Genomic DNA, 27,026 nt, shown 5'->3' on the forward strand with positions numbered 1-27,026 from the left:
ACCCTGGGATTTGTCCCTAGAATTATTTGGAAGGGTCATGAACAATAATGTTGAGCTCTGCTCTGATTGGCTGTTTCACAGCGCGGATCTCTTCTGTCCAGCGTGAACGATGGCGAGATTAGGCATCCAACCTGATATGTTTGAGCCTGTATCAGACGAAGATAAAGATTTGGAAAGAATGTTTAGCGTCCGCGTGAACGAGGCTTGAGAGAGTTGTCAGTGAAGATGTGGACGCAGCCTCTGTGTTGCTTTTATAAGCGTTTTTTCTCAATAAGAATTGAATCTTGAGATCCAATGAGAATCACCCAGTTGTTAATGAAGAGGGAGGGACTATCGTTAATTAGCTGAAATCTGTAGAATACAAAAAGACCAAAGGGCAGTAGCTTCACTTTGTGTTTAGCTGTTGAACAATGGCTGGAAGTTGGTGTTTGGCTCAGATTTTGGTGGTCTGTGCTTTCTGTCATGCTGTTCCACAGTGGAGTAAATCACTTCAGGATGCTCAAGCTCTGATGATCCAGCAAACTGACCAGCAGTTTCAGCTCCAGAAGCCAGTTCAACAGCTAACTAACCAGCAGTTTCCGCTTCGGAAACCAGTTTAACAGCTAACTAACCAGCAATTTCTGCTCAAAAAAGCCTGTTCCACAACTACCTACACCGCAGTTTCCGCTTCAGAAGCCAGTTCCACAACAACCTTAGCTGCAGTTTCCGCTTCAGAAGCCAGTTCCACAACAACCTAAGCTGCAGTTTCCAATTCAGAAGCCAGTTAAACAGCAGTTTCAGAAGCCAGTAGTGCAGGCAGAGCCCCTTGATAAATGTGCTGTAGCTGATTTTGAGCAGATCCAATGTGGTCTACCTGGGATCAGTGGTGCTGAGTGTGAAGCTATCAACTGCTGCTTTAACGGACAGCAGTGTTTCTATGGGAGGGCAGGTAAGCGTTCTCCATCTTATTCTGTTAGTGTTAAACAGATGCTCTGAATTTAACATGCTCTTGTACCTTGTTCTAGTGACTGTCCAGTGTATTAGAGATGGTCAGTTTGTGGTAGTGGTGTCTCGAGACGTTACTTTACCTCGACCGAATCTGGATTTGGTTCATCTACTGGGTGGAAACGACCCACCTTGTGCTCCTGTAGGGTCTACACCTTCCTTTACTATATACCTGTGACCACATGTGGCACGAGTGTGATGGTGAGCAGCTGCTACTGGTTTTATTCTGCATTGCTAATGATGGACTGGATGCTGACACCGTTTCTATTCACAGGATGACCGCGGATATGTGGTGTATGAAAACAGAATGACCTCATCGTATGAAGTGGGGATCGGACCATATGGTTCCATCACAAGGGACAGTCATTTTGAGTAGGAGATCCATTACTTGGTGTGACCACTAATCCCTGATAAATGCTACAAGCTCGCTGTGTGTCGTCCAGGTTTCTCTTCCAGTGTAGATATTCGGGAACTTCCGTGGAAGCTCTGGTTGTGGAGGTCAACTCTGTTCCTCCACCTCCACCAGTAGCTGCTCCTGGACCTCTCAGGGTGGAGCTCAGACTGGCCAATGGCCAATGTGTCACCAAAGGCTGTGCTGAAGGTAAGGTCTTGTCCTGTGTCTGCCTAAAGCCTTTCAAACTGGAGTCTGGTTAAACCCCAGGTTTGTTTCTCAGGGGATGAGGCCTACACGTCCTACTACAGTGACGCTGATTATCCCATCGCAAAAGTCCTGCGAGAGCCTGTGTATGTTGAGGTGCACATTATGGAGAGGACTGACCCCAACATTGTCCTGATGCTGGGACGTTGTTGGACTACTTAAACCCCCAGTCCACTCAGTCTCCCCCAGTGGGACCTTCTGATCGACGGGTGAGTGTACAGCCAATCTTTATCCAGTTAGTCTGCTGGGAGACCCTTTCTAACCTTTTGTCTTCAGATGCCCTTACCAGGACGACCACTATCTGACTGATCGAATCATCTAGTGTGCTGGTTCAGATGATAAGGCTAAAAATTGTTTGAATCGGTCTTCATGTTTGTGGTGTCCCATGGTTTTAAAATTGGTTAAGATTTGAAAATCGTCTTAAGCCTAAGCCCAAAGACCGACATCAAAAACATGCAGTGTTTGGAGTTCTCAAGGACCAGGCGCATGTATAAAACTTTGCGTAGATTTCATCCTTAAACAGAATTTGCGTACGCACAAAAGTTTTCAGATTTATAAAACCGTACGTACGCCAGAACCTGCGCAAGGTTCATTTTATAAATCACAATTATCTGAATATTGTGTGCACGTGCTTATAGCTTACCCCAATCTCCTCCCGAAATAACCACCATATTTGGAGGTTAAGACCGCCTATTTTGAATATGTATGATCTCCCTGCATATTAATACGACCGATAATTGTCATTTTGATCTGTTTGGATAAAAATGGAAGAACAGAAACGAAAAGAAAAAGAAACTTCACAGACTGGAGGTACTGCTGTCTGTGGTGGAGGGCCGAAAAAGTTTTATTTGGTGGGCTCTCTGTGGGCATTTCAAATAAAAGATATTAGAATGGGAGCAAGTAACAGAAGCAGTCAATGCTGTTACCTCAGTGCTTCGCACAGTCCAAGAGACAAAAAAAAAATGGTCTGACTTAAAAGTAGTCGTAAAAAAAAAAGAATATGTGCACACAGGTCCAGTGTCCTAACAACTGGTGGTGGTCCAGGAATCACTGACCTCTCAGCCTTTGATGCAAGGGTGGGTGCGATTTTATAGGGGAAACCGGATTAAGTGGAGTTCTTCCAGAATTCCAAGGTGATACGGATGTGATTTGCGGTGACGATGGTAAGTAATTGATTTATCTACACATTTATATAAGTTTTTGTCTGTTTAAAATTCTGCTTTTTTTTTTTTTTTATTGTGGATAATTTAATTCAACCAATTCAAATTCCGTGGAAGTGGGAAGTCCAAAAATATCCAAGTGACAAATCTAGCAATAGATGCAGCTGCCCTTAAGATATACGTTTATTAAAATAGTCGACTTTCCTGTTTATTCGTATGCTAAAAATGTAACCTATAAAGACAAAAGCAAGTCATTAAGTGCACATTTTATTTCACACATTTACAGATATGCAATACAACCTTTAAGTAAATAATTTTTTTTTTTTTTTTTTTTTTTTTTTTTTAAATGATTAAAGGAACCGTTAATCCTGGAATGCCTTCCTTCAAACCCAGTGAGTGGTCCAAGTGGGTTAGACAAGGGATTAAGGCTTAGATCCTACGTGCCGCCGCCATCCTGTGTGCCTCCACCAACGTCCAGTGTGCTGCCATCAAATGCCCAAGCAACCACATCCTGTGCGCAATCCAGTGCATCATCATCCTTTGTGCCACCACCGAGCGCTGGTAACTCAAGGCGTGTACTGACGGAAGAAGTCATGCAGACCCAACGTCACATGGTTCATGCTGTTAATGCAGTGTGTTCCGAACTGAAAGAAATAAACAATTTTTTCAGAAATGTGGTTCACTTAAGGAACTTGTGAAAAAATAGTTTGAAAGTTTGAATTCACTTGCCTTTTTACATTCTATTTATTACATTTATAAGCCGCTGTATTGCCATAGCATTATGCACTGCATTAGGAGGGCCAGGGTCGGGTTCATTATCTTCAGTATGGGCGTTCGGTGGAACAGGTATACCATTCTTTTGAGCAATGTTGTGCAACACTGCGCAAGCCACTACAATGCGGCAAACCTTTGTAGGGCTGTACAATACTGTGGCACCAGACCTATCCAAGCACCTCCAGCGTCCTTTTAGCAGACCAATAGTGCGTTCGACCACTGAACGTGTCCGGCAATGCTTCTCATTATAACGCCGTTCGGTTTGGGGTCTAGTTAGTGGAGTTAGCAGCCACGTTCTAAGGGGATAACCACTGTCTCCTGAGAGGTAAAACATTTACAATATTTTTTTTTTTTTTAAGAAAATATAACAAAACCATGAATGCATTTTGAATGTAATTTCAAGTGCTAGACCGAGGTAACAATTATAAACAATATAAGAATACTTTAAACAAAGTACATGCTTGTAAAATAGCCTATAGATAGCTTTTTGTTTTTTTTCCAGGGCAATATTGATTCAATATATCATTTCACTTAATTTTTAAATGCTATAAAACATGTTTTGTTTCCTGGAAATTAGCATTAATGTGAAATTTTGCTTTAAAAACATCTTAAAATAAGTGTGGGTTTGTTTATCATTGGAGATTATAATTTATACCTAAAAGAAAAAACATTTTAAAAGGTATGCTTTAAACACATTTGCATCATTACTCAATTACAATTACATGCGCATTCCTGCCGACTTACCAAGAAGCCATCCATCACGCACAGCTCCTGTTTGCAGTCTGTTCCCTACACTGCTGTTGGACAAAATGTAGGAATCATGAGTTGACCCAGGCCATCTCGCAACTACATTTGTCAGAGACATATGCGCATCACATATGATCTGCACGTTCAAAGAATGAAAATGTTTTCGGTTAACAAAAGCAAATTCATTCTCACATGGTGCCTCTATTGCAACATGAGTGCAGTCAATAGCACCGATTACATTGGGAAAACCGGCGATTGCTGCAAATTGCATTTTGATGTTGGCCTGTTCAGCTTGCGTGTAAGGAAAACAGATGTATCGGGGTGCCATCCACACTATGGCATCCCATACATATGGCATGACACGGCTCAAGGATGACTGCGACATACCCGATCGGTCTGCCAAGTCTCGCTGGAAAGTACAAGTGGCCAAGTGGCCTAATGTGGTCAATACTTGTACAGGAACACAGAGCGTGTGGTTTCTCCACGAGGGTCTTTCCAATACTGGCCGTAATTCAGAACACAATTCCAAGAGGATGGCTCTTGGGAATCGAAATCGGCTCATGAGCCAATCATCATCATGAGCAAGGAAATCTTCACGGTCTCTGAAAACACGCTCCCTCCGTAGAGCGTCATTAGCAAGGTCTTCTAACAGCGCTAGAGCATCCATTATAATGATATGTTACATACGCACATACCTTTTTATAGCCCATTCATTAAAAAAAATAGTAAATTCAAAGTATTTGCACCTGGTTAAGAATGCTGATAATGATAATTCAGGTTGATGCAATTTGATTTATTGGGTGATGTAATAGAATAATTTAGAAGTTTTTCATTTTAAATAGTTATTGCTATGTGGGCCAGTTGGTGTCGCCAAAACACATAATCTTCTAAAAGAGTGCGTACGCACGGTCAAGAGCATCCTTACGGTGCGCGCTTATTAACGCCAAGTTTATTTTTTATAAATCCCGATATGTGCGTGGATTTTGTGCCCATTTTGTGCGTACGCAACGTTTATACATCAGGCCCCAGGACTGGGAACCACTGGGCTACAGAAATGGTTGTTAGGTCATGGCTCTATGGTTGATTCTTGAATTAGAGGCACTTTTTGATATAAAATCTTTAAAAAAGTAAACTTCTTTAGACTTTGTTTTATATGTGATGAAATATTTATCACAAGACCTGGAATAACTGGATTTTGGTATAGTGGAGTAATTGGAGAATCAACATGTTCTGCATCTTGGCTTTTCGTGGCAGTGGGACTGTAGGTGAAGTTTGGATACTGAGGTGAACCTATATGCTTCTCATAACCTGTTTAAGATATGACACATCTGTCTCTTGAGCCCCTTTCACACTGCACGTCGGACCTGGCAAATTGCCGGAACATTGCCGGGTCACCATCTGTGTGAAAGCAAACCCGTCCCAGGATTGATTCCGGCACTGAACCTGGGTCGGGGACCTAGTAACATTGCCAGGTTCAGTCCTGGGAAGAGCGCTGTGTGAACCAAAGCCAGAGCTAATGCCGTGTCATATTGATGATGCACGTTATCGCTTGACTCTTTTACCGGCTGTTTTGAAGGAAGATCAACGTTCGCAACTAAAAAACGTGCAAACTGTAATGAAGCAGAGATCAGTTAGTTCCTCACTTTCCACGCTGATGCCGAGATCGTTCGCTTGCTTCAGTGAAAGTATAACGTGCCTAACGTTTTCGACTCGTACATTACACGTCACGCACTGATGTCACGTGTCATTAATGGACATTTACGGGTTGTGTGTGAAAGCGCGCACATATTCCGGGTAATCACTGGCAGTGTGAAAGTGCAAAATCTAGCAACCCGGGAACAATTGCCGGAACACTTTACCCATGTATTTTCCGGAATCGCAGTGTGATAGGGGCTTTGAACACTACTACAACCATCATCCCATCTGTCCTTTTGCCATTTCAGAGGAACTTTACCTATTGAAGTCTCAAAGGCAAAGTGATTATAGTTATTATGAGATGTTACTCTTATTAGTAATTCTGAGATGGTGTGAATGCAGCTATAAATGAACTTTATTGTGAAAAATGCTACAAAAGTATAGCATATGTTCTTTTAAACTCTTCTAAATTGAATCCCTTCCATCCTTTCTTCTCCTTCCTTTTGGTTTGAGCTGGCCATCAGAAGAAAGAATAAAAGATGAGTGTAAGTAGCCCTACATTCCTCCATGCTCTTATCTTTCTGATGTATGTCTCGCTCTCTCTCCATCTGCAGGACTGTCATTCACAAGCAAGATGTGCAAGAGTCATTTAGAAGAAAGAGAAAGAGCCGCTTTCTTCTCGCTCTCTGTTGGAGGTGGGGTCCCTTCGAGAACTGTGCTGAGACCTGTCATAGGCCTCGAACACGACTGAATTTTGGCTGATCTCCAAACTCAAGCATGTAGTGACAGTCAGAAGATCTTCTGATGTACCTTTACGGGCCTCCATTCAACTCCTTTTGCATTCCTCTCACTGTTTTCTGAGAGCCTGATTTTGTTTTAGTGAGGATTGGTTGACATTATGGTGGGAATTTAACAACCACCACTGTCACACCTAGGTGGTCGCCAGGGTGTTATGCAGTTGCTAAAAAGTCCTAAGTGTTTTAAGTTCGTTGAGATGCAGTTGCAAAAGTGTTCTTTTTCTCTCGCTCTCTGGTTGCTAAGGTATTATGTGGTTGCTAAGGTAGTCCACATAGTTTATACTGAATGAATAGATGTAGATTGTGCAGCATATAATGTTGTTTATTTGCCAAAGTGTGGCTAAGTTGTTTTGAACTGGCTTTAGCATGTTGCTATGCAGTTGCAAAAGGTTTTTGCGTGGTGTTAATGCAACTGCTAAAATATTCTTAGGTATATATATATATATATATATATATATTATAAAATTTTGTTTATTTGCCCATTGCTATGAATGTTCCAGTTGGTTGTTATGTTGTTCTGAGTGTTGTTTAGCTCAATGCCAAATGTGGTTGCTAGGATGTTTCCTGTTGGATGCCAGAGTGTCATTGTTTGGTTGCTATGGTAATCTAAATAGTTTTTATGTTTCTGGTTAGTTTCCAGGGTGTTACTAACTGCTATGCATTTGCAAAGGATTCAGGGTGGTTTCCAAGATGTTCTAGGAGTTTTATATTAATCGGTATGCCGGTAATGGATTGTTCCAGTTGGTCATCGGGGTGTTGCTACTTTGTTTTGATTATTAGTATAATACAATGCATTTACTAGAATATTCTGGTTGGTTGTCAGGGTGTCATTATGTGGTTTCACGTATATTCTTAGTTGTTATGCTTAATGAATAGATGTAAATATTTGAAATGTAAAATGTTTTTATGTTGCTGTGCAGTTCTGCTGAGTTGTCAGGGTGTTGCTAAGTTGTTCTGAGCTTATTGCTATTTAGTTGCATGGGGATTCTGGGTGGTTGCCAATGTGCTGGTGTAGCATGTCTGGACTGGTCACCCTCACACACAGAGACCACACGACCACTCTTCGATGAGATTTAGCACTTTCCTTTACTTGGTCTGTAATAAGGAGAAATAATCAGTGGATCAAAAGGCGACCGCTTCTCCCTCTCTGGCACACTAAGCATATGATGCTAATTAGTTAGCGTCACAATACACATCGTTAAGGTCAAATAACACCTCAAAATATACATTTTCATCATAACTAATACAATCAAGTGCTAGTATAAAATATATCACATTCATCCAGCGATAAATACGCATTTTGGACAAGAAATATCATCATACCAGAGTCAATTAAGGGGAGAGCTCAATAATACATGTGCTCCTTAGCCTCGCACATAGGTGGACAGGGGCGTAGTTTGTGGGGGGGGGGTGGGGGGGAGGTAACCCCCCCAATATTCAAATCCATCAGTTACAACCCCCCCAATATTTCAACATGAAAATCACAGTAGATCAAATGAAAAATATAATATGAAAAAATAGAATTCATTTATTTTGTAAAAATAATGTTGTTCTTAATCAAATATGAGTATGTCATAATAAATCAGACAAAAAATACTCCCCCTCCATTGAACCAATTGGTAACGCCCAACCAATGAGTCGCACTTTCACCAAAACAAGCGAGTGGTGTTTGAATGGGAGAGCACACGGTTAATGTTAACGCCAAAAATGAAGAGAAGCGCTGCACAGCGGACTATATTTAACTGCTGGTCAGAGAGGGATGCAAAAAAAATAAAATAAAAAGCATGTACTGAGAATGAGGTATGAGAATATTGTGTAATAGTTAGTACACACCACATATATTTTAGCTAGCTAATCCATTGCAATGTATTTAGCTATAACTATCAGTATAACAAGTTACCAAAGCAGCTGCTAGTATATTTTTCAATAGTGTCTGTAATTATCAACGACAAAAGTATTCACATCGGTGTTTGTTTTCTTACTAAATTAATCTGACTTTTGAACGAATTGGATGAATTAACGATTTAAGTGGCTAACTCATTAAAACAGTGAAACACTGCCGCCTACTGGCGGTTTCAATACTTAATTTCTTTCTTTTGATAATCTCTACTATGTTAGAATTTTATTAATGATGATTATACACAAATTTCATAACGTTATGAGGTGTAAAATCTCTTAACAATCCCTTTCCACCTTGACTTCTGAGACTCTTCAAGCGTGCGCAACATACCCAGCAGCGTTCTGTTGAAGCGCTCTGCAGGATTAGCTTGAGGGTGGTATGGGGAGGTGCGTGAATGGCGAATACCACAGTAGTCTTGTAACCTGTGAAAGAGAGTATTTTCAAACTCTTTTCCCTGATCATGATGTATCTTAGATGAAAAACCAAAACGCATAATAAAATCATCAAAGAGTTTTCTGGCCGCGGTCTTCCCAGACTTGTCTTTCGTTGCGTAGGCCTGTGCGTATTTGGTAAAATGATCCACCACTACAAGTATATACTCCTCACCCCCTTTACACTTGTCTAAGTGTAAGTAGTCAATGGATATCATCTCAAACGGTGCCGAGGTCTCAATGGTCTGGATAGGTGTCCTGATTATTCGGTTAGGTTTTTTCCTTTTTATGCAGCGACACATCTGGGTAACATAGTGTTCCATTTCCTGTCTCATCTTTGGCCAGAAGAACCGTTCTCTTGCGAGAGCCACCATTCGTTCGGCACCTAAGTGTCCCATTTCCCTGTGGAGATGCTTGTACACAATAGGCTTCAGGGACTCAGGAACAACTAACTGCTTTCTCGCTGCAGTCTCTCTTCTGAGAATGCCATCTCCATCAATCTTTAGACGGGGCCACTCTCGGAGAAGTTGTCTCACTGCTCCACTTTCTGCCAGCTTGTCTTTATGTTTCAAGAATAAATGTGCTTTTTTCAAAGCCAGAGCTCTACTAATGGCTTAGTCTCCACTCTGGGCAACTCTGATGTCTTCCACTGCAAGAGGCTGGATTGGCTCTGAGATGTTACACTCCTCTGGCAGTGCATCGATGTTACATGTGACAACAGAGATCCAATCAACATCTTAGGTTTTATCTCTTTCCAGAGCTTTTCCGATGCATTCTATAGCTTCCTGGGGGCATTCTTCTGTACACTCTCGCATGATCTCTTCAATGGGCTTTTGTCTTCATGACAGGAAATCCGCATCTCTGTTTGCTGTTCCGGGTCTGTACTTCAATGTGAATCTATAATCCGCCAGCTCTGCCACCCAGCGGTGTCCCGCTGCATTGAGCTTTGCTGACCTCGTGACATAGGTCAAGGGATTATTGTCACTATATACCACAAAGTCAGGTGCATGGAACAGATGGTCACGAAAACGTTCTGTGATGGCCCATTTTAGTGCCAAAAATTCTAATTTGCCAGAATGTAGCTTGTAATTCTTTTCTGCCGGTGACAATGTCCGTGAGCCATAGGCAATGACCCTAAGAACACCCTCTTGACGCTGGTACAAAACGGCACCTAAGCCCTCTTCTGAGGCATCCACGTGAAGTACAAAGGGTTTCTCCAAGTCCGGATATGCCATCACTGGTGGATTTGTCAGCTGATCTACCATCCTGTTCAGTATTTCCTGGTGAATCATTGTCCACTGGACAGGATGGGATGGTGGCAACTGAGCAGACCTACGGCTTACATTCTTTCTCTTTTGGCTTTGCGTCTGTTCAGACTTGGGCTTTGCTAACAGTTCGTAGAGAGGTTTGGCTATCCTGGAGAAGTCTGGTATATAGGATCTATAGTAACTGAGGAAACCCATCAGCTTCCTCACCTCTCGCACAGTGGTTGGTGTCTCATGCTTCAGTGCTTGAACTGCTTCCCCCTCTTTGGGGTTCATCTTGTATCCCTCTGCAGAGATTACTCGACCCACATAACAGACCTCACTTTTAAAAAAGTCACATTTTTTTGGCCTCAGTTTTATACCACATTCTCTTTGCCGTCGCAGTACCTGTCTCACGTTTTGGATATGTTGTTCAAAGCTGGAGCTAAACACTAACACATCATCTAAATATGGGACACACACCTCATCTCTCAGATCTCCCAGACATCCCTCCATGTAGCGCTGAAAAGCTGCAGGTGCATTAGTAAGCCCAAACGGGATCCTCACCCATTCATACAGTCCCCATGGTGTTATGAATGCGGTGCAGGGTCTACTTTTCTCACTCATGAAGCCCTGGTGAGCCTTGCCCTGGTCCAACACCGTGAACCAGGAGTTGCCCCCCAGGTTTTCCAGGATCTCCTGTATTCTCGGGATTGGATGACGATCCGGCTGTGTTTTCCCGTTCAGCAGTCTGTAGTCTATGCACAAGCATAGACCTCCATCTTTCTTCCTCACGCATACCACAGGCCAAGAATATGACGAACAAGACTTCTGGATCCAGCCTCGACTGAGTAAGTCCTGTATGTGAGTTTTCACTTCTTGGTAGAGGTGTCTAGGAATTGCATTGTATGTTCTTTGGACAGGCACATTGTCTTTTAATTGTATGTCCATCTGCAAATCTTTGATACAACCCGTGTCCCACTCATCCTTTGCAAAAACATCACATTCCTCCCTGAGCATTTGTTGTACCTGTTGCCGTTGGTCATCTGGCAGATGGCTAGGTCCACAGGTGGGTCCCAGGGCTCAGCTTGTGGCATAGAGCTGGATTGCTGTGCAAGTGAGGTGACACTGCTGCTGTCTCGTGCCTCAGGTCTCTGATCAAACATAGACTTTGTCTGCGATGGGTAGATGGCATCAACACTGTGCAACCACCCAAGTGTCGTGCGACTACATAGCATGATGTCATTGTCAGTCAGGTTTTCAAAAGTAACCTCTATTTTACCGTTATCTTCAGAAGGGAGCCGAATTAACTGCTCTCTGATGACTAAGCCTGTTGGCCATGGTGTCTCATGGTTCGGCTCCAACACTACATGTGACGAATTCAACACTCTCTTATTTAGTAGGCCGCATGGCACTGCTACCACTTTGTTTTTCGGGATGGTCACTGGTTGTCTGCCTACTCTGGCTATGTGGGGTTGGTCCTCAAACTTTCGTTTCTTTAAAACAGACAAGACAGCTCTCTCCGTTTTGCGCCCTACCTCCAGTGCTGAGCACAGCTTTTCCACCATATGACCAGAAGGAGTACAGTCTCCACAGTTGTCGTTCGTCAACGCTAGCTCTTCAATCACATTAAAGCCAATGATGGGGCGTTCAATGTCACTGCTGGCAACCAGGATTGGGACCACAACAGGTTTGTCACTCATTCCAGCCACAGCATTCTTAGACAAGGTGAATTTGATTTCCATCCATCCATCATATGGAATGTCTGTTTCGTTTGCGGCTGAGAGCTCCAGTGCTCCCTCCTCAAGCAGCTCCCCCACTGGTCTCACCTTAACATCTGGCAGGTATTTTCTTTTCCAGTTCGTTCCCACTATTGATACCTGTGAACCGGTGTCCCACAGTATTGAAGTGTCAACTCCCTCTAGGGAGGCTCGAACTAGGCATCTCCTCCCTACTAGCTTGGCTGTTTGTCGTTGTTTACCAATGAGTGGTGCTCTTAAGCTGAACAGATCCACGTTGTCTGTGTTTTCGGCAGGATGAATCAAAATTTCAATTTTGTTTGTACTGGCTGAGGTATTTCTCATTCTACAACCTGATGCCCAGTGTTCTGCGCTGCCACACTTATAACAGTGACTACACCTTCCATCCGGATTGGAAAATTGGCACTGCTGACACTGTTTCCCAGTCTTTGGCTGTGGTCAATATTTTCGGTTCGGCTGTTCACCCACTCTCATTGGCTGGGGCTTAGAGGTCTGGTGGAGACTAGCAATTTGAGTGGTGAGATCCTGAATAGCTTCACATATAGCTTTATTACCTTGATCAACCTTTTCCATCAGTGTATCACGTTTGTTTGTCTCACAGTGTTTATTCTTTTTGTTTGGTTTGTGCACGTAGCTTTCCTTTCCACATTCCTCACTTTCCTCACTAACTGCTGCAATTTTGATCATCTTTGCTTTTGATGTATTTGACAACTTATTCTTTCTTTCCATTTCCAGGGTGTATGCAGCTGTCACTTTCTCCAAAAGGACTTCATCTTCAACTGTCGGATTCTGTAAGTATGGCTTTATGTCTGCACGAATCGCGTCATCATGGAGGCCAGTGAGTACTGTTTGGAGGAATTGATTTTGGATAAGCTCTGCGCTGTACTTCAAACCAGATTTAACTCTTTCTGAAGCAAAAACAATTTGTTGTCTCAGATCCATAGCTCGCACTAAAAACTGAATGGGTGTTTCTTTTGAATCTTGAACAGCGCGCGTGAGGGAGTGGTACAAATCTGTAGCATCCTTCTCAATGTAATGAGTCCGTAATATCTGTCTGAGAGCTTGCAATGACAGATCAACTCTACTTTCAAGATAACTCTTCAGTTTTGTTCCTGGAGCTATAGCTTGAATGACAGCTTCTACGACTTTTCCCTCATCACATCCCTTTTTCAGTGCTCTTTGGATTTGTCTTTCCAAACTGGTGTACGCTAATTTATCCTTTTGGTTTGGTTCTCCAATTTGTCCAATTATTTTTAACTCTCTTCTGTACAGTGGATGAAAAAATGAAACATTTTGGGAAGCTGTTCCTGTTGCATTCGGGACAGAAACATTTTCTCCTTGTTCATTTGGATTACTGGGTGCAATATCATTTTCAACTACCGGGTGGCGCTTTTGCGCTATTTGTTGGAACTGGGCTACACCATTTGGTCAATTTTCCCTTTGACTTCCTCAATTTTGGCATTTACTGGCAGCAAAAGAGACATCCCTTCATCCTCTTGTGAAATAACATCTTCCCCTTCTAGATTTTGGAGAATATGCCTCCTGCGTTTACGAGGTAAGTCTTTGTCACTTTTTTCCACTGTTAGACTGAGTGCCCAGCATATATGATTCAACTCTGGTGCTGTCAGTGTCAGTAACTTTTCTTCTATCTCAGCTACCAGCGTTTCCCACTCAGACGACATCTGTTGCCCTTCTGACATGATAGAAAACTTTTACCTTCACTGCTTCGTCTGGAGCACTGCAGTATTGACGACTTCGGTAGCTAGGTAGCTCGCAGATAGCTCTCACCAATGTGTCGTGGCTAGTCCCTCGTTACTCATCTTGCTTGCTTCGTGATGAAATCCAACCGGGCGGGAACACCAAGTTTATGTTGCACACTTAAAACAGACTCCGTCTTCCTTTTTGCAACTTTATTTAGCCAGTTCTGTTGAAACTATCTTTTTTACACGAAGCAACACAACATCTCATACCAGCCGCGCTATAGCCTACGTTCCTTCTTTTTTTTCCGTCTGCGCTGGCCTATCACATCATCATAACTGAACTTTCACCTCTCAGTAACATAAATCAGAATAATTTCCAGAATATTTATCGAATTAAATTACAATGAAATTATAGTGATTCCCCTTACATAGTTCTAAACATATCCCTATTCAAGGAAATTATGAAATGATAAAATAATACTTATAAATAATAATTCTAGGTCGCAACATAGGCTATACATTAATGCCTTTAATGTTTTAAAGGTGTGTTTCCCTTTAGAAAAAAAATTAAAAGGCATTAAGGTGGAATGTAAAAATCTTAAAATAAATGTCTAAATGTTGTCTCTTTCATATTTGTATATGTTGAATTTGTAATCAGTTAAAGCATGTTGCCAGATAGATAGATAGATAGATAGATAGATAGATAGATAGATAGATAGATAGATAGATAGATAGATAGATAGATAGATAGATAGATAGATAGATAGATAGATAGATAGATAGATAGATAGAAATAAATTATCCAATAACAATACACATAAAAAAAAAATTTTTTTTTGAAAAAAATAACGGGCAGCATACAACGTTCAACCCCCCCAATGTTCAAACTAAATCTACGCCCTTGTAGGTGGACTGAGGCTATCGCACATTGCACGTGGGGAAAACCCCGGATGTGTTCCACTGAAATAATTCCCCTCCCCAGACAGAATCCCAAAGAAACAATTGCAAACAATTGCAAACAATAATAAATGAACAAAATTTCTTGGAGTTCACTAACCCGTTCATATTATGAAACTAATAGAATTTATAGCAGCATAAACAGCATATATAAATCTAAAAAAAATTAATAATCCAATATAGGAATTAAAAGAAAGCAAATTGAGTCAATTATACACACCAGTTACACTGGCATTACTAAGGTGTTTTAACTTGTTACAATACAGTTGCAAAAGTATTCTTTTGCGTTCCTTTGCACACTGTTCTGTGGTTTCAAAGGTATTATGGTTGGTTTCCAGTCTGTGATTAAGCTATTGTTAAAGTGTTCTGATGGATATTTAACATGTTCCTATGCAGTTACAATGGTGTTCTAGATAATTTGAAGGATATTGCTATATGTTGTTTTGAGAGTTGTAGCATATTGCCATGCAGCCAGGGTGTTATGTTGTTGTTGTTCTATTTGGTTGCCGGGTGTCTTTGTGTGGTTTTTAGCACATTACTATGCAGTTTCATAGTAGTTGTACCTTTTACAATGTCAAGGTTATCATTTCACCTGTTTGATTACAACAAGTAATCTAGATTACAACAAAATAACATTAGCTAGTTAGCATTACTCTTGGATAGACTTTTGATATGAAAGGTTACCTTTATGGAAATATACAACTCCTTTCCAGTTGATGGTTTTGTTGTCTTTATTGTTGTTGTGCTTGTTGTAGCTAAATTTGAGGTCAGACTATCCTTGTAGTCTCTATCTGCGCAGTGCTAAAGTTAGGGTATGCATGCAGTATTCATGAATGCTCGTTTTCCATCATGGTGATAGACTACAGATCTTTATATAGCTGCAGAAAGACTGATGAGGGTCGTCTGGTGCTCCAAGACCTCCTCACTGTGAGTGTGTTCATGTGATTTATCATGTAAATGGGTCCATTTGCAATGAAAAGACACAATTAGATAATGAGATTAATTACTTAATGATCTTTCTCGTTAGTGTTTTCATGTTGTCAGGCATCAGGCACTGTAAGAAGAAAACTATACCAAAAATGTGCTGTTTCAATGGTAAGGTTTTTGGGTGGTTGCCAGGGTCTTGCTATGGGGTGGCTATAGTGTTCAAGGTTATTGTCAGGATATTTATGCGGTTGAAAATGTTTTTGAACGGTTTTTAGCACATTGCTATGAAGGTTTTATGTTCTGTGGGGTGGTTGCAGGGGCATTGCTGTGTGGTTGCAAATATGCATTCAAATGTTTTTCTTTTTTCTTTTTTTTCTCCAAATCACTAACACTAAGCATAAAGAAATAGTATTAGCGATTCTGAACCAAGGCAATCCAGTACACTTATTCTTCTTCTAGAAAAAAAATATTTATATATATATATATATTTATATGAGGGGGGGGGGGGGGATGAGGAGAGAACAGATGCTTCACTGGAGGCTTTCAAAGAAAATAACATCACTCACAGTAATCAGAAGAGAGAGATCAAAGATCAAAGACTTATGCAAGTCAATGTCTTGTGTGTGTGTGTGTGTGTGTGTGTGTGTGTGTGTGTGTGTGTGTGTGTTTTGTGCGTGTGGCAAGGCATGCTTGGGGTCAACTTCATTAAAAAGATTTAAATGTGACATCATCCGTTCGATATGCTGATCAAGGAGGCGCTGGCCCAGGGTTATATTCGTCCATCTACCTCCCCTGCTGCTTCGAGTTTCTTCTTTGTGGAGAAAAAGGACGGAGGTTTAAGACCATGCATTGATTATCGGGCTCTCAACCATATCACTGTCAAGTTCAGGTACCCACTTCCCCTCGTCCCAGCTGCCTTGGAACATCTCCGTGGTGCCACTGTTTTCACCAAGTTGGACCTCCGCAGCGCCTATAACCTCATCCGGATACTAGAGGGGGACGAGTGGAATGCAGCCTTCATAACCCCTACTGGCCACTATGAATACTGCGTGATGCCGTATGGACTTGTTAACGCCCCCTCCGTCTTCCATGATTTCATCCATGAGGTGCTCCGGGAGTTCCTCCACAGGTTCGTCCTTGTCTACATAGATGATATCCTCATGTACTTCAGGAGCCTGGCAGAACATCAACACCACGTTGCAGAGGTCCTTTCAACTCTATCTCAAGGCCGACAAGTGCTCTTTCCATCAGCCCTCAGTGCAGTTCCTTGGATACAACAACAGCAGCAGTGGCATCCGGATGGACGAGGGGAAGGTAAATGCCGTCAGAGATTGGCCACCTCCTACCACCATCAAAGAGTTACAACGGTTCCTTGACTTTGCCAACTTCTATAGACGATTTATCTAAAACTTCAGTACCATCACCAGCCCTCTCACCAGTCTCCTCCGTAACACACCCAAATCTCTCCCCTGGACTCCTGCCGCCACAGAGGCCTTCCACACCCTCAAAGAGGCCTTTACGACCGCCCCACTCGTGGTTCATCCCGACCCCGACTGACCCTTCGTCGTGGAAGTCGATGCCTCAACCACCGGAGTGGGAGCGGTCCTTTCTCAGCAGCAGGGGAATCCCAGTCGCCTCCACCCATGCGCCTTCTTCTCCCGGAAACTCAACCCGGCGGAGGTCAACTATGATATCGGCAACCGGGAGTTGTTGGCCATCAAGTTGGCCTTAGAAGAATGAAGGCATTGGTTGGAGGGAGCCAAACACCCCTTTCTGGTCCTCACAGATCATAAAAACCTGGAGTATCTTCGAGTGGCCAAAAGATTAAATCCAAGACAATCCCGCTGGGCGTTATTCTTCACCCGCTTCCACTTTACCATCTCATATCGCCCAGGGGTGAAAAACGTAAAGGCTGACGACCTGTCCCGGTGTCAAGCCTCCGAAGAGAATCTCGAAGAACCAGAAACCATTCTTCCAGAAAAGGTCATCGTCTCTCCTATTACCTGGTCTGCAGAGACCCTTCCTCCTAACGATCCTACTACGAACACCCCGCCGGGTTGCCCACCGGGACATCAGTATATTCCCAGCACATGGCACACTCCACTAATTCACTCCGTTCACACATCTCTTGGCACTGGTCACCCGGGGGTCAATGAAACCCTCTCGTTGCTTAAGGAACACTTCTGGTGGCCCAACATGGCCTCGGATGTCAGGAGGTACGTGAACTGATGCACAAGCTGCACCATATCCAAGAGCCCTCGCCATCTTCCATCAGGCAAGCTCCATCCTCTGCCCGCCCAGATAATAATACCTGCATTCTTGTCATAGTGGATAGATTTTCTAAATCCTGTCGTCTTCTCCCCCTGAAGGGTGGGAGGATATCGTCTCGGACCGAGGTCCCCAGTTCATCTCCCGGGTATGGAAGGCTTTCCATTCACTCCTAGGTGTGGCCATTAGCCTGTCCTCCGAATACCATCCCCAGTCAAATGGGCAAACGGAGAGGAAGGTCCAGGAGATTGGACGCTTCCTCCGTACCTTCTGTCATGGCCACCAGAACTCCTGGAACCAGTTCCTTGGGTGGGCCGAGTACGCACAAAACTCCCTACCACTGGACTCACTCCATTCCAGTGTGTACTCTGCTACCAACTTCCACTCTACCCCTGGTCAGGTGAACCCTCAGATGTCCCCGCCATTGACTAGTGGTTCTGGGAGAGCGAGAGGGTCTGGGACGCGGCACACCACCAACTCCAGCGGGGCTTACGCAGATGCAGAACGACAGCTGACCTTCGCCGATCTGAGGCCCCAACGTACCAACCTGATCAGAAGGTCTGGCTGTCCACCCGGGACATCCGCCTGCGCCTGCCCTACCGCAAGCTAAGTCCCAGATTCATTGGCCCATTCACCATCCTCCAGCAAATCAATCCGGTCACTCACAAACTCCAATTTACCCCCTGAGTACCGGATTCATCCCACCCTCCATGTGCCTCTCCCTCCACAGAACCTGGCGAAACCGAAGCCCCCCCTCCACTCCTCCTAGACGACGGCACGGCCTATGAAGTTAGTGACATCCTGGACTCCCGGCGGCGTGGTGGACAACTGGAATATCTAGTGGACTGGGAAGGATACTCTCCAGAGGAACGTTCCTGGGTGCCACGCAACGATATCCTGGATCCTAACTTACTCGACACCTTCCACTCCAATCATCCTGACCGACCAGCTCCCAGGGGAAGAGGACGTCCACCACGTCGTCGGGGTCCTCTGCCCTCAGGAGCGGGCCGTGGGGAGGGGAGTACTGTTACAAACACGCCAGGTTCCACCTCCACTCATTCACAACGCACGCCCTCACCGGAGTACTGATCACTTCCACCTGACCCTCATCATTACCCAATCATCTCAGCACCATAAATACCACACACACGCACTCAATCAGCGTCTGGTCTCGTTCCCGACAAGGTCTTACCTGTATGCTAACTCAAAGGACTAACTCTTCCTCTACTTACCTCTCTCCAGTGATTCTCCGAAGATTAAGATCCCCAGTGTGCGTGTGTGTGTGGTTCACCTCCCTCCTCTGACGTCTTCACCCAGCTCTCACGCATCCATTCATCACTCTACCCAACACTACCTGCTCCTCTGCTTGTGTCTATTAATAAACCCTTCTGTCTGTTACTCCTCAACCTCCCGAGTGATCTGTAACAATAATATAATGTGTGGGGAAGTTGTGGCCTAATGGTTAGAGAGTCTGACTTTGAGTCTCATACTTGCAGGAATTGTAGGTGTGGGGAGTGAATGTACAGAGCTGTCTCCCACCTTTACTACCATGACTGAGGTGCCCTTGAGCAAGACCCCGAACCCCCAACTGCTCTCCGGGCGCTGAAGCAAAAAAATGGCTGCCCACTGCTCTGGTTGTTTGTTCACGGTGTGTGTGTGTGCACTTTGGATGGGATGAATGCAGAGCACTAATTCTGAGTATGGGTCACCATACTTGGCCACATGTCATGTCACTTAATTTACAAATAAAATATTTAAATCAGAAGTTCTTTGGTTCAGATGCATGAACATAAGTAGATCAAATTATCTAATCTATTTTATTATTAACATAATTTTTGTAACACTATTGAGCTGATGGTATTTCAGCCATCTGTTCCATATTAATGAATCCTAACTCTAACACATTCTGCACTCAAAGACCCGAACGTGAGTAAACCAGGACTTTGAGTTTTACTACATCTTCAAACATAATTCACCATTTGGGGCGCCGCGATGTCGGCAACATCCTGCCGTGGGTGACAGTTATTACACCTTAGAGAGAGTCTCCAGAGACACTCGCGGGAGCCTCAAAAGAAAAAAAGACGAAACCCCCATTTTTTCTTTCCCCCACGGCCCGACAACACATTCCAGCTTCAAAGAGATTACGAACTCTCCTTACAACTTAAACACACACACGCACACACACACACCCACAAATGTTTATCTTACACTCATCATGTAAGTCATTATTAAGATGTATTTGATAGGCATTGCAGGGTTAGCCTGTTGTGCGATGGTTATGATTTTCTGATTTGTAACTTCTGATTTGGAAATGTTCATCCTAATTAATGTTACCAAATAGAGCCCTGTTGGTAACCCTTCCCTTCCCCCAAGTCATAAAAACTTTACGACCTCATCTGGGAGAAACAGGGAAGCCAGCTCTCGCTGGGAATTTTTGTAAGGAAAGAGAAAAGCACCTTTTAAAGGTATAGAATGTATCTCTTTTTGTACTTAGATGTCTCCCCATATCAAATTGGAGTATCTGCAGTTTTATCGTGTGTTAATCAAACTTTAAATGTGTGTAATTCTGCATTTGAATGTAACTTCATGTTTTGATCATTTATATATATTATTTTTGGTATCTGTTTAATCGTCATGCTTTGACGGACTCACTTATATAAAGAAAATTTATGAAAAATATATTAATCTGGAATTACGAACTTGCTAGAATATCACTGTTGAAATCTGATAAGCCCTAATTTATTAGGGTGGGTGTTGCCCCAGAGACAAAGGAACTTTTTCCTGCTTCAGATCGCGGACGTTCATTGGTTGTTCACGCGAACAGAGGCGTGAACCAGTCGAGCTATAAAGGACTGACCCAGGAAGCACCTCCTGCTTTTTACCTTCTGCACTCTTGCCCTTTTTCTCAGACCCTGCTCGTCCCTCTGCGCGGCCTTGGGCCGCTCTCATATCGCCTTCCCTCTCAGCACGGCGGCTGAGAGGACAGCCTTTTCATGGCTCCTCCGGGAGCGTTTATTTCTTTTGTTTTCGTTTATTTTCATTACTAAGTTTATTCACCTATTCGCCTCTCCACACGAGGAAGACGAATTCTGAAACATTGCTTTCTTTGAACCTTCAAGAATATGTATATGAAGTATATGAAGTTTATATGGAGTTTCGGTTCCTTGCCGCTGTCGCTTCTGGCTTAGTTGGGGTCACTTCATCTACAGCGATATCATTGACTTGATTGCAAATAAATGCACAGACACTATTTAACTGAACGATGAACTACCTTTAACTGTCAATTTGCATTATTGACACACTGTTTTCCTAATGAATGTTGTTCAGTTGCTTTGACGCAATGTATTTTGTTTAAAGCGCTATATAAATAAAGGTGACTTGACTTAATATTTTATAATATAATGGACTTGTGATGTTTATCATCATACAGGTGCTACTTGTGTTTGCATTTGTTTTGTAGTTTACAAATGAGTGTGTGTGTGTGTGTGTGTGTGTGTGTGTGTGTGTGTGTGTGTGTGTGTGTGTGTGTGTGTGTGTGTGTGTGTGTGTGTGTGTGTGTCCGCACATAGAGACAATGCTGGAATGTGAGGAATGCAGCTTGCACTTCCTGTGTTTTCATCTTGTCGCTGGGCGCTAGGTACCATTTCCTTTCCAAGAAATGGAAAACATGGGACAAATATCAGCGTAAATACACACACACACATATACATGCACTCACAAACACGCCACAAACAATTTTTATGGTGAGTTGCAGCACTGTGACCCTCACCGTGAAGCTCACAAATGGGCTCACCCATAAATTTGTTTTTCATGTTGAGGCGTAACGCTCAAGCTCTCCCATCAGCTCCGAGTTCCCTAAATGTCTGAGTACACATCCTTCATGCTCACTCATGAAAAATGCCTTTGTCTTCTGCTGAAGGGGATGGAGAAAAGGGAAGCAGATATTTTCATGAGCACAATGTTCCTGTTTTTCTAAACTTGTTATAAATATGTGATGCAGATGGCCCGTGTGTGTGTGTGTGTGTGTGTGTGTGTGTGTGTGTGTGTGTGTGTGTGTGTGTGTTAGATACGGGTGTTGAACAGTAACACCTGCGTAACTCTTCTCCAAGTGCTTTTAAATCACCTTTGCTGCTGTTGTTTCCACTGTCTTGCTGTTTCTTAGACAACACTGATGCCATTTCAGTGTAATCATGTCTTCAAGTCTGGGCTCCAAATCAAAACTTCAGAAATGTTTAGTCATTGGTCATAAAATCTTGCTTACTAAATGATTGGGACATGTCTGTCTGTCTGTCTGTCTGTCTGTCTGTCTGTCTGTCTGTCTGTCTATCTATCTATCTATCTATCTATCTATCTATCTATCTATCTATTTATACTCCATCTGTCTGTCTGTCTTTCTGTATGTTTCCTTTATCTGTCTGTCTGTCTGTCTGTCTCCTCTGTCTGTCTGTCTATCTGTCTCCTCTGTCTGTCTGTCTCCTCTAACTGTCTGTCTGTCTGTCTCCTTTAACTTTCTGTCTATCTGTCTCCTCTGTCTGTCTGTTTGTCTGTCTCCTTTGACTGTCTGTCTGTCTCCTCTGACTGTCTGTCTGTCTCCTTTAACTTTCTGTCTATCTGTCTCCTCTGTCTGTCTGTCTCCTTTGTCTGTCTGTCTGTCTGCCTGTCTGAATGTCTCCTCTGACTCGCTGTCTGTCTATCTGTCTGTCTGTTTCCTCTTTATGTCTGTCTGTCTGCCTCCTCTGACTTTCTGTTTGTCTTCCTGTCTCCTTTGTTTGTCTGTCTATCTGTCTCCTCTGTCTGTCTATCTCCTTTGACTGTCTTCTCTGTCTGTTTGTCTGTCGATCTGTCTCCTTTGTCTGTCTCCTCTGTTTGTTTATTTCCTCTGTCTGTCAGTCTCCTCTGTCTGTCTATCTCCACTGTCTGTCTCCTCTGTCTGTCTGTCTCCTCTGTTTGTATCCTCTCTGTCTGTCTCCTCTGTCTGTCTGTCTGTCTCATCTGTCTCATTGTCTGTCTCCTCTCTCTGTCTGTCTGTCTCATCTGTCTCACTGTCTGTCTGTATGTCTATCTATCTATCTATCTATCTATCTATCTATCTATCGTTCTGTCGTTCTATTTATACTCCATCTGTCTGTCTGTCTTTCTGTATGTCTCCTTTATCTGTCTGTCTGTCTGTCTGTCTCCTCTGTCTGTCTGTCTATCTGTCTCCTCTGTCTGTCTGTCTCCTTTAACTTTCTGTCTATCTGTCTCCTCTGTCTGTCTGTCTGTCTCCTTTGACTGTCTGTCTGTCTCCTCTGTCTGTCTGTCTCCTCTGTCTGTCTGTCTGTCTCCTCTGACTGTCTGTCTGTCTCCTTTAACTTTCTGTCTACCTGTCTCCTCTGTCTGTCTGTCTCCTTTGTCTGTCTGTCTGTCTGCCTGTCTGAATGTCTCCTCTGACTCGCTGTCTGTCTATCTGTCTGTCTGTTTCCTCTTTATGTCTGTCTCTCTGTATATCTGTCTTCTCTGTCTGCCTCCTCTGACTTTCTGTTTGTCTTCCTGTCTCCTTTGTTTGTCTGTCTATCTGTCTCCTCTGTCTGTCTATCTCCTTTGACTGTCTTCTCTGTCTTTTTGTCTGTCGATCTGTCTCCTTTGTCTGTCTCCTCTGTTTGTTTATTTCCTCTGTCTGTCAGTCTCCTCTGTCTGTCTATCTCCACTGTCTGTCTCCTCTGTCTGTCTGTCTCCTCTGTTTGTATCCTCTCTGTCTGTCTCCTCTGTCGGTCTGTCTCATCTGTCTCACTGTCTGTCTCCTCTGTCTGTCTGTCTGTCTGTCTGTCTGTCTCATCTGTCTCACTGTCTGTCTGTCTATCTATCTATCTATCTATCTATCTATCTATCTATCTATCTATATATCTATCTATCTATCTATCTATCTATCGTTCTGTCGTTCTATTTATACTCCATCTGTCTGTCTGTCTTTCTGTATGTCTCCTTTATCTGTCTGTCTGTCTGTCTGTCTGTCTGTCTGTCTGTCTGTCTGTCTCCTCTGTCTGTCTGTCTATCTGTCTCCTCTGTCTGTCTGTCTCCTCTGACTGTCTGTCTGTCTGTCTCCTTTAACTTTCTGTCTATCTGTCTCCTCTGTCTGTCTGTCTGTCTCCTTTGACTGTCTGTCTGTCTCCTCTGTCTGTCTGTCTGTCTCCTCTGACTGTCTGTCTGTCTCCTTTAACTTTCTGTCTATCTGTCTCCTCTGTCTGTCTGTCTCCTTTGTCTGTCTGTCTGTCTGCCTGTCTGAATGTCTCCTCTGACTCGCTGTCTGTCTATCTGTCTGTCTGTTTCCTCTTTATGTCTGTCTATCTGCCTCCTCTGACTTTCTGTTTGTCTTCCTGTCTCCTTTGTTTGTCTGTCTATCTGTCTCCTCTGTCTGTCTATCTCCTTTGACTGTCTTCTCTGTCTGTTTGTCTGTCGATCTGTCTCCTTTGTCTGTCTCCTCTGTTTGTTTATTTCCTCTGTCTGTCAGTCTCCTCTGTCTGTCTATCTCCACTGTCTGTCTCCTCTGTCTGTCTGTCTCCTCTGTTTGTATCCTCTCTGTCTGTCTCCTCTGTCTGTCTGTCTCATCTGTCTCATTGTCTGTCTCCTCTCTCTGTCTGTCTGTCTGTCTGTCTGTCTCATCTTACAGGATATAAGTGAGTATATTTTACAGGTAAGGTAAATGTGATTCATAAGCTAATTCATTTTACTAGTAAAATATATATATATATAAATTTAAATAATTTTAAAAATATACAATAAAATGTGTACAGCACATATACACAATTTAACTTAGAAATGTCCTGTATTGTCAAGTCAAGTCACCTTTATTTATTTAGCACTTTATACAATGCAGATTGTATAGCACGTGTATAAAAACATGTCCCACATTCTTTTTCTGACGTTTGCAGGTTCCCCCATGTGGTGTGTCAGTTGTGGACGTATATGACTGTAATAGCTCAGCTGTCATAAATGTGCCGTGGAGCAGACACTTCATTACTCATCTGTACTGATCTGAGTCACAGCGGCCTGATGAAGCCCTCACATAATCAGCTTCTGAGGTGGGTGTGTCACAGTGTACACAAACACACACACACACACACACTCACAAACTAGAAATATCTCTACATGATCAAATGGGAACAAGGGAAATGGCGAGAGGTCTTGTAACCGAAAGAGACAACAGGAGAGTGAATTAAAGCCTAATGCAGCTGCTAACAGGAAGTAGTGTTGACGGCCAGGATTAAACAGAGGTGTGCTGAGGGGTTTTCGGAGAAAAATGAAAACTGTGAGACATACAAAGCCAGGGAGTTTTAGAGAAGGTCAGAGGTCAAGGATCCAATTAACACCATTCACTCTGCAATGAGACGGGTTAAAATATCTCAAACCATCAGTACATTTTAACACCAGACACCTCTATGGCAACCGGAATCTAAATAAAACAACAGACGAGGACGAAGACTGCATTTCACAATTCACATTTCGAAATACTTTCACAGAGATCCATGGCTTTTATCTGGAGACATTCCGCTTTTTGTGCACAAAGAACATTTGTTTACTGTGTGATATTTTTAGATGAAGTTTTGATGGGGTGGTGCTAGCGCAGTGGATAAGACACATGTCTTTGGTGCGAGAGACCCGGGTTCGAATCCACTGTGAGACACCAATGTGTTCCTGAGCAAGACACTTAACCCCTAGTTGCTCCAGAGGTGGTTGACCTCTGACATATGTGGCAATTGTAAGTCGCTTTGGATAAAAGCGTCAGCTAAGTGAATAAATGTAAAAATGTATAAAATGATGGCAGGATGAAAGGAGGATTGGAAGCAGCCAATGGTTTTTAACTTCTCCAAATGTTAAAATGAGAAGGAAATAGGTGGCCTTCTTACTTTCGATTAAACAAGCACATTTTATTTTATCTGAAGAACCCAAAGTAATTGTACATTCCAGATGGGACATTATCAGGGGACAAAAGAGAAAAAAATAGATTTTTACATTTTCTGAGGAATGCTAGGATCTTTAGCAACCAGATTACCATTGTGTTTAAGAATAAAGCATTTTTAAACTTAAAATTAGCCAATAGGAAATATTTGAGGCTACATTTCTGTAATTTTCCTGAATTATTTTTCTAATCTGTGCTTAATGACATTCATTAGCTAATATAAACATAATGCTTACATTTTAATAAAATGTTTAAAGAAAAAAAATCTGATTTACAGTAGTTTAAAAATTAATACATTCCTTCTAAAAAATGTATAGTTTTTTTCACTATATATGGCTCAATGCATCCTTCAACCGTCAACTTCATTTATTTTTTCCTGTAATTTTACAAAAAAAGGTAGTTTTATTATTTTCCTCCAAACCAGTCTGTGCTTAAGTAACTTGGGAAAAAAACACAAGCAGGTTCATTCATTAGCTAATATCAACATATTACTAAAATGTAATCAAATTTTGTAAGAAAAGCATAAAAAAGGCTAAAATATTAGCAAATTTACAATCGTTAATTCTAAGTTTAATATACTGCTAAAATTTCTATAATTTTTCACTATATACAACTCAAACCCCTGCTTCGATGTAAATAAGTGGGGGGGGGGGGGTTGTAAATTGCAAAACATGCAAAAACAAACATTTTGAAATGACACCTCAACAATGTGAATCCAATAGCAAAAGATTCCAGACAATGTTTAGGCCACTAAAACTACATTTGAAACTTTTGTTGGCCAAATAATTCTTAATAATATACTGAAATGCATTTTAATGCTTATGTTTTCACCAGCAACTTGCTTCACAACAGTATGACAAAATGTACTTCAGTCCTTCACAGTCTCAAGATAACATGTCATTTAATCAATAGATACACGACTTAGCAGTAAAAAAAATTCGATTTTGTTTGTGGCTAGTAGCTTTAGCAAGCTAATGAGGTAGATTTAACAAATTGCTAAACACATCTAATTTAAAAAGAAAATACAATTTCAGTTCTTAGTTAGTTGTTTTCAAGTACAATTGTATCAGGAGTTTAAATCTTGTGTTTTAAAGAATGGACAAAAAAGGAAAACGCTGAGTGTCAACAAGTTCATTCAGTATTTTTCT

At 42.4% G+C, this 27,026-nt stretch overlaps 1 protein-coding gene across 1 annotated transcript; it reads left to right on the plus strand.

Moving 5' to 3' along the window:
- The first annotated feature begins 1,291 nt into the window (after positions 1–1,291).
- On the plus strand, positions 1,292–6,386 carry LOC132131598 (zona pellucida sperm-binding protein 1-like). Its single transcript, XM_059543660.1, has 4 exons — positions 1,292–1,356; positions 1,428–1,585; positions 1,659–1,771; positions 6,152–6,386. Exons 1-4 carry the CDS (start codon positions 1,292–1,294, stop codon positions 6,368–6,370), a joined length of 555 nt encoding a protein of 184 aa, XP_059399643.1. The 3' UTR covers positions 6,371–6,386.
- The last annotated feature ends 20,640 nt before the right edge of the window (positions 6,387–27,026 follow it).

Source organism: Carassius carassius, chromosome 48 (assembly GCF_963082965.1).
Source record: "Carassius carassius chromosome 48, fCarCar2.1, whole genome shotgun sequence".
Lineage (NCBI taxonomy): Eukaryota > Metazoa > Chordata > Actinopteri > Cypriniformes > Cyprinidae > Carassius > Carassius carassius.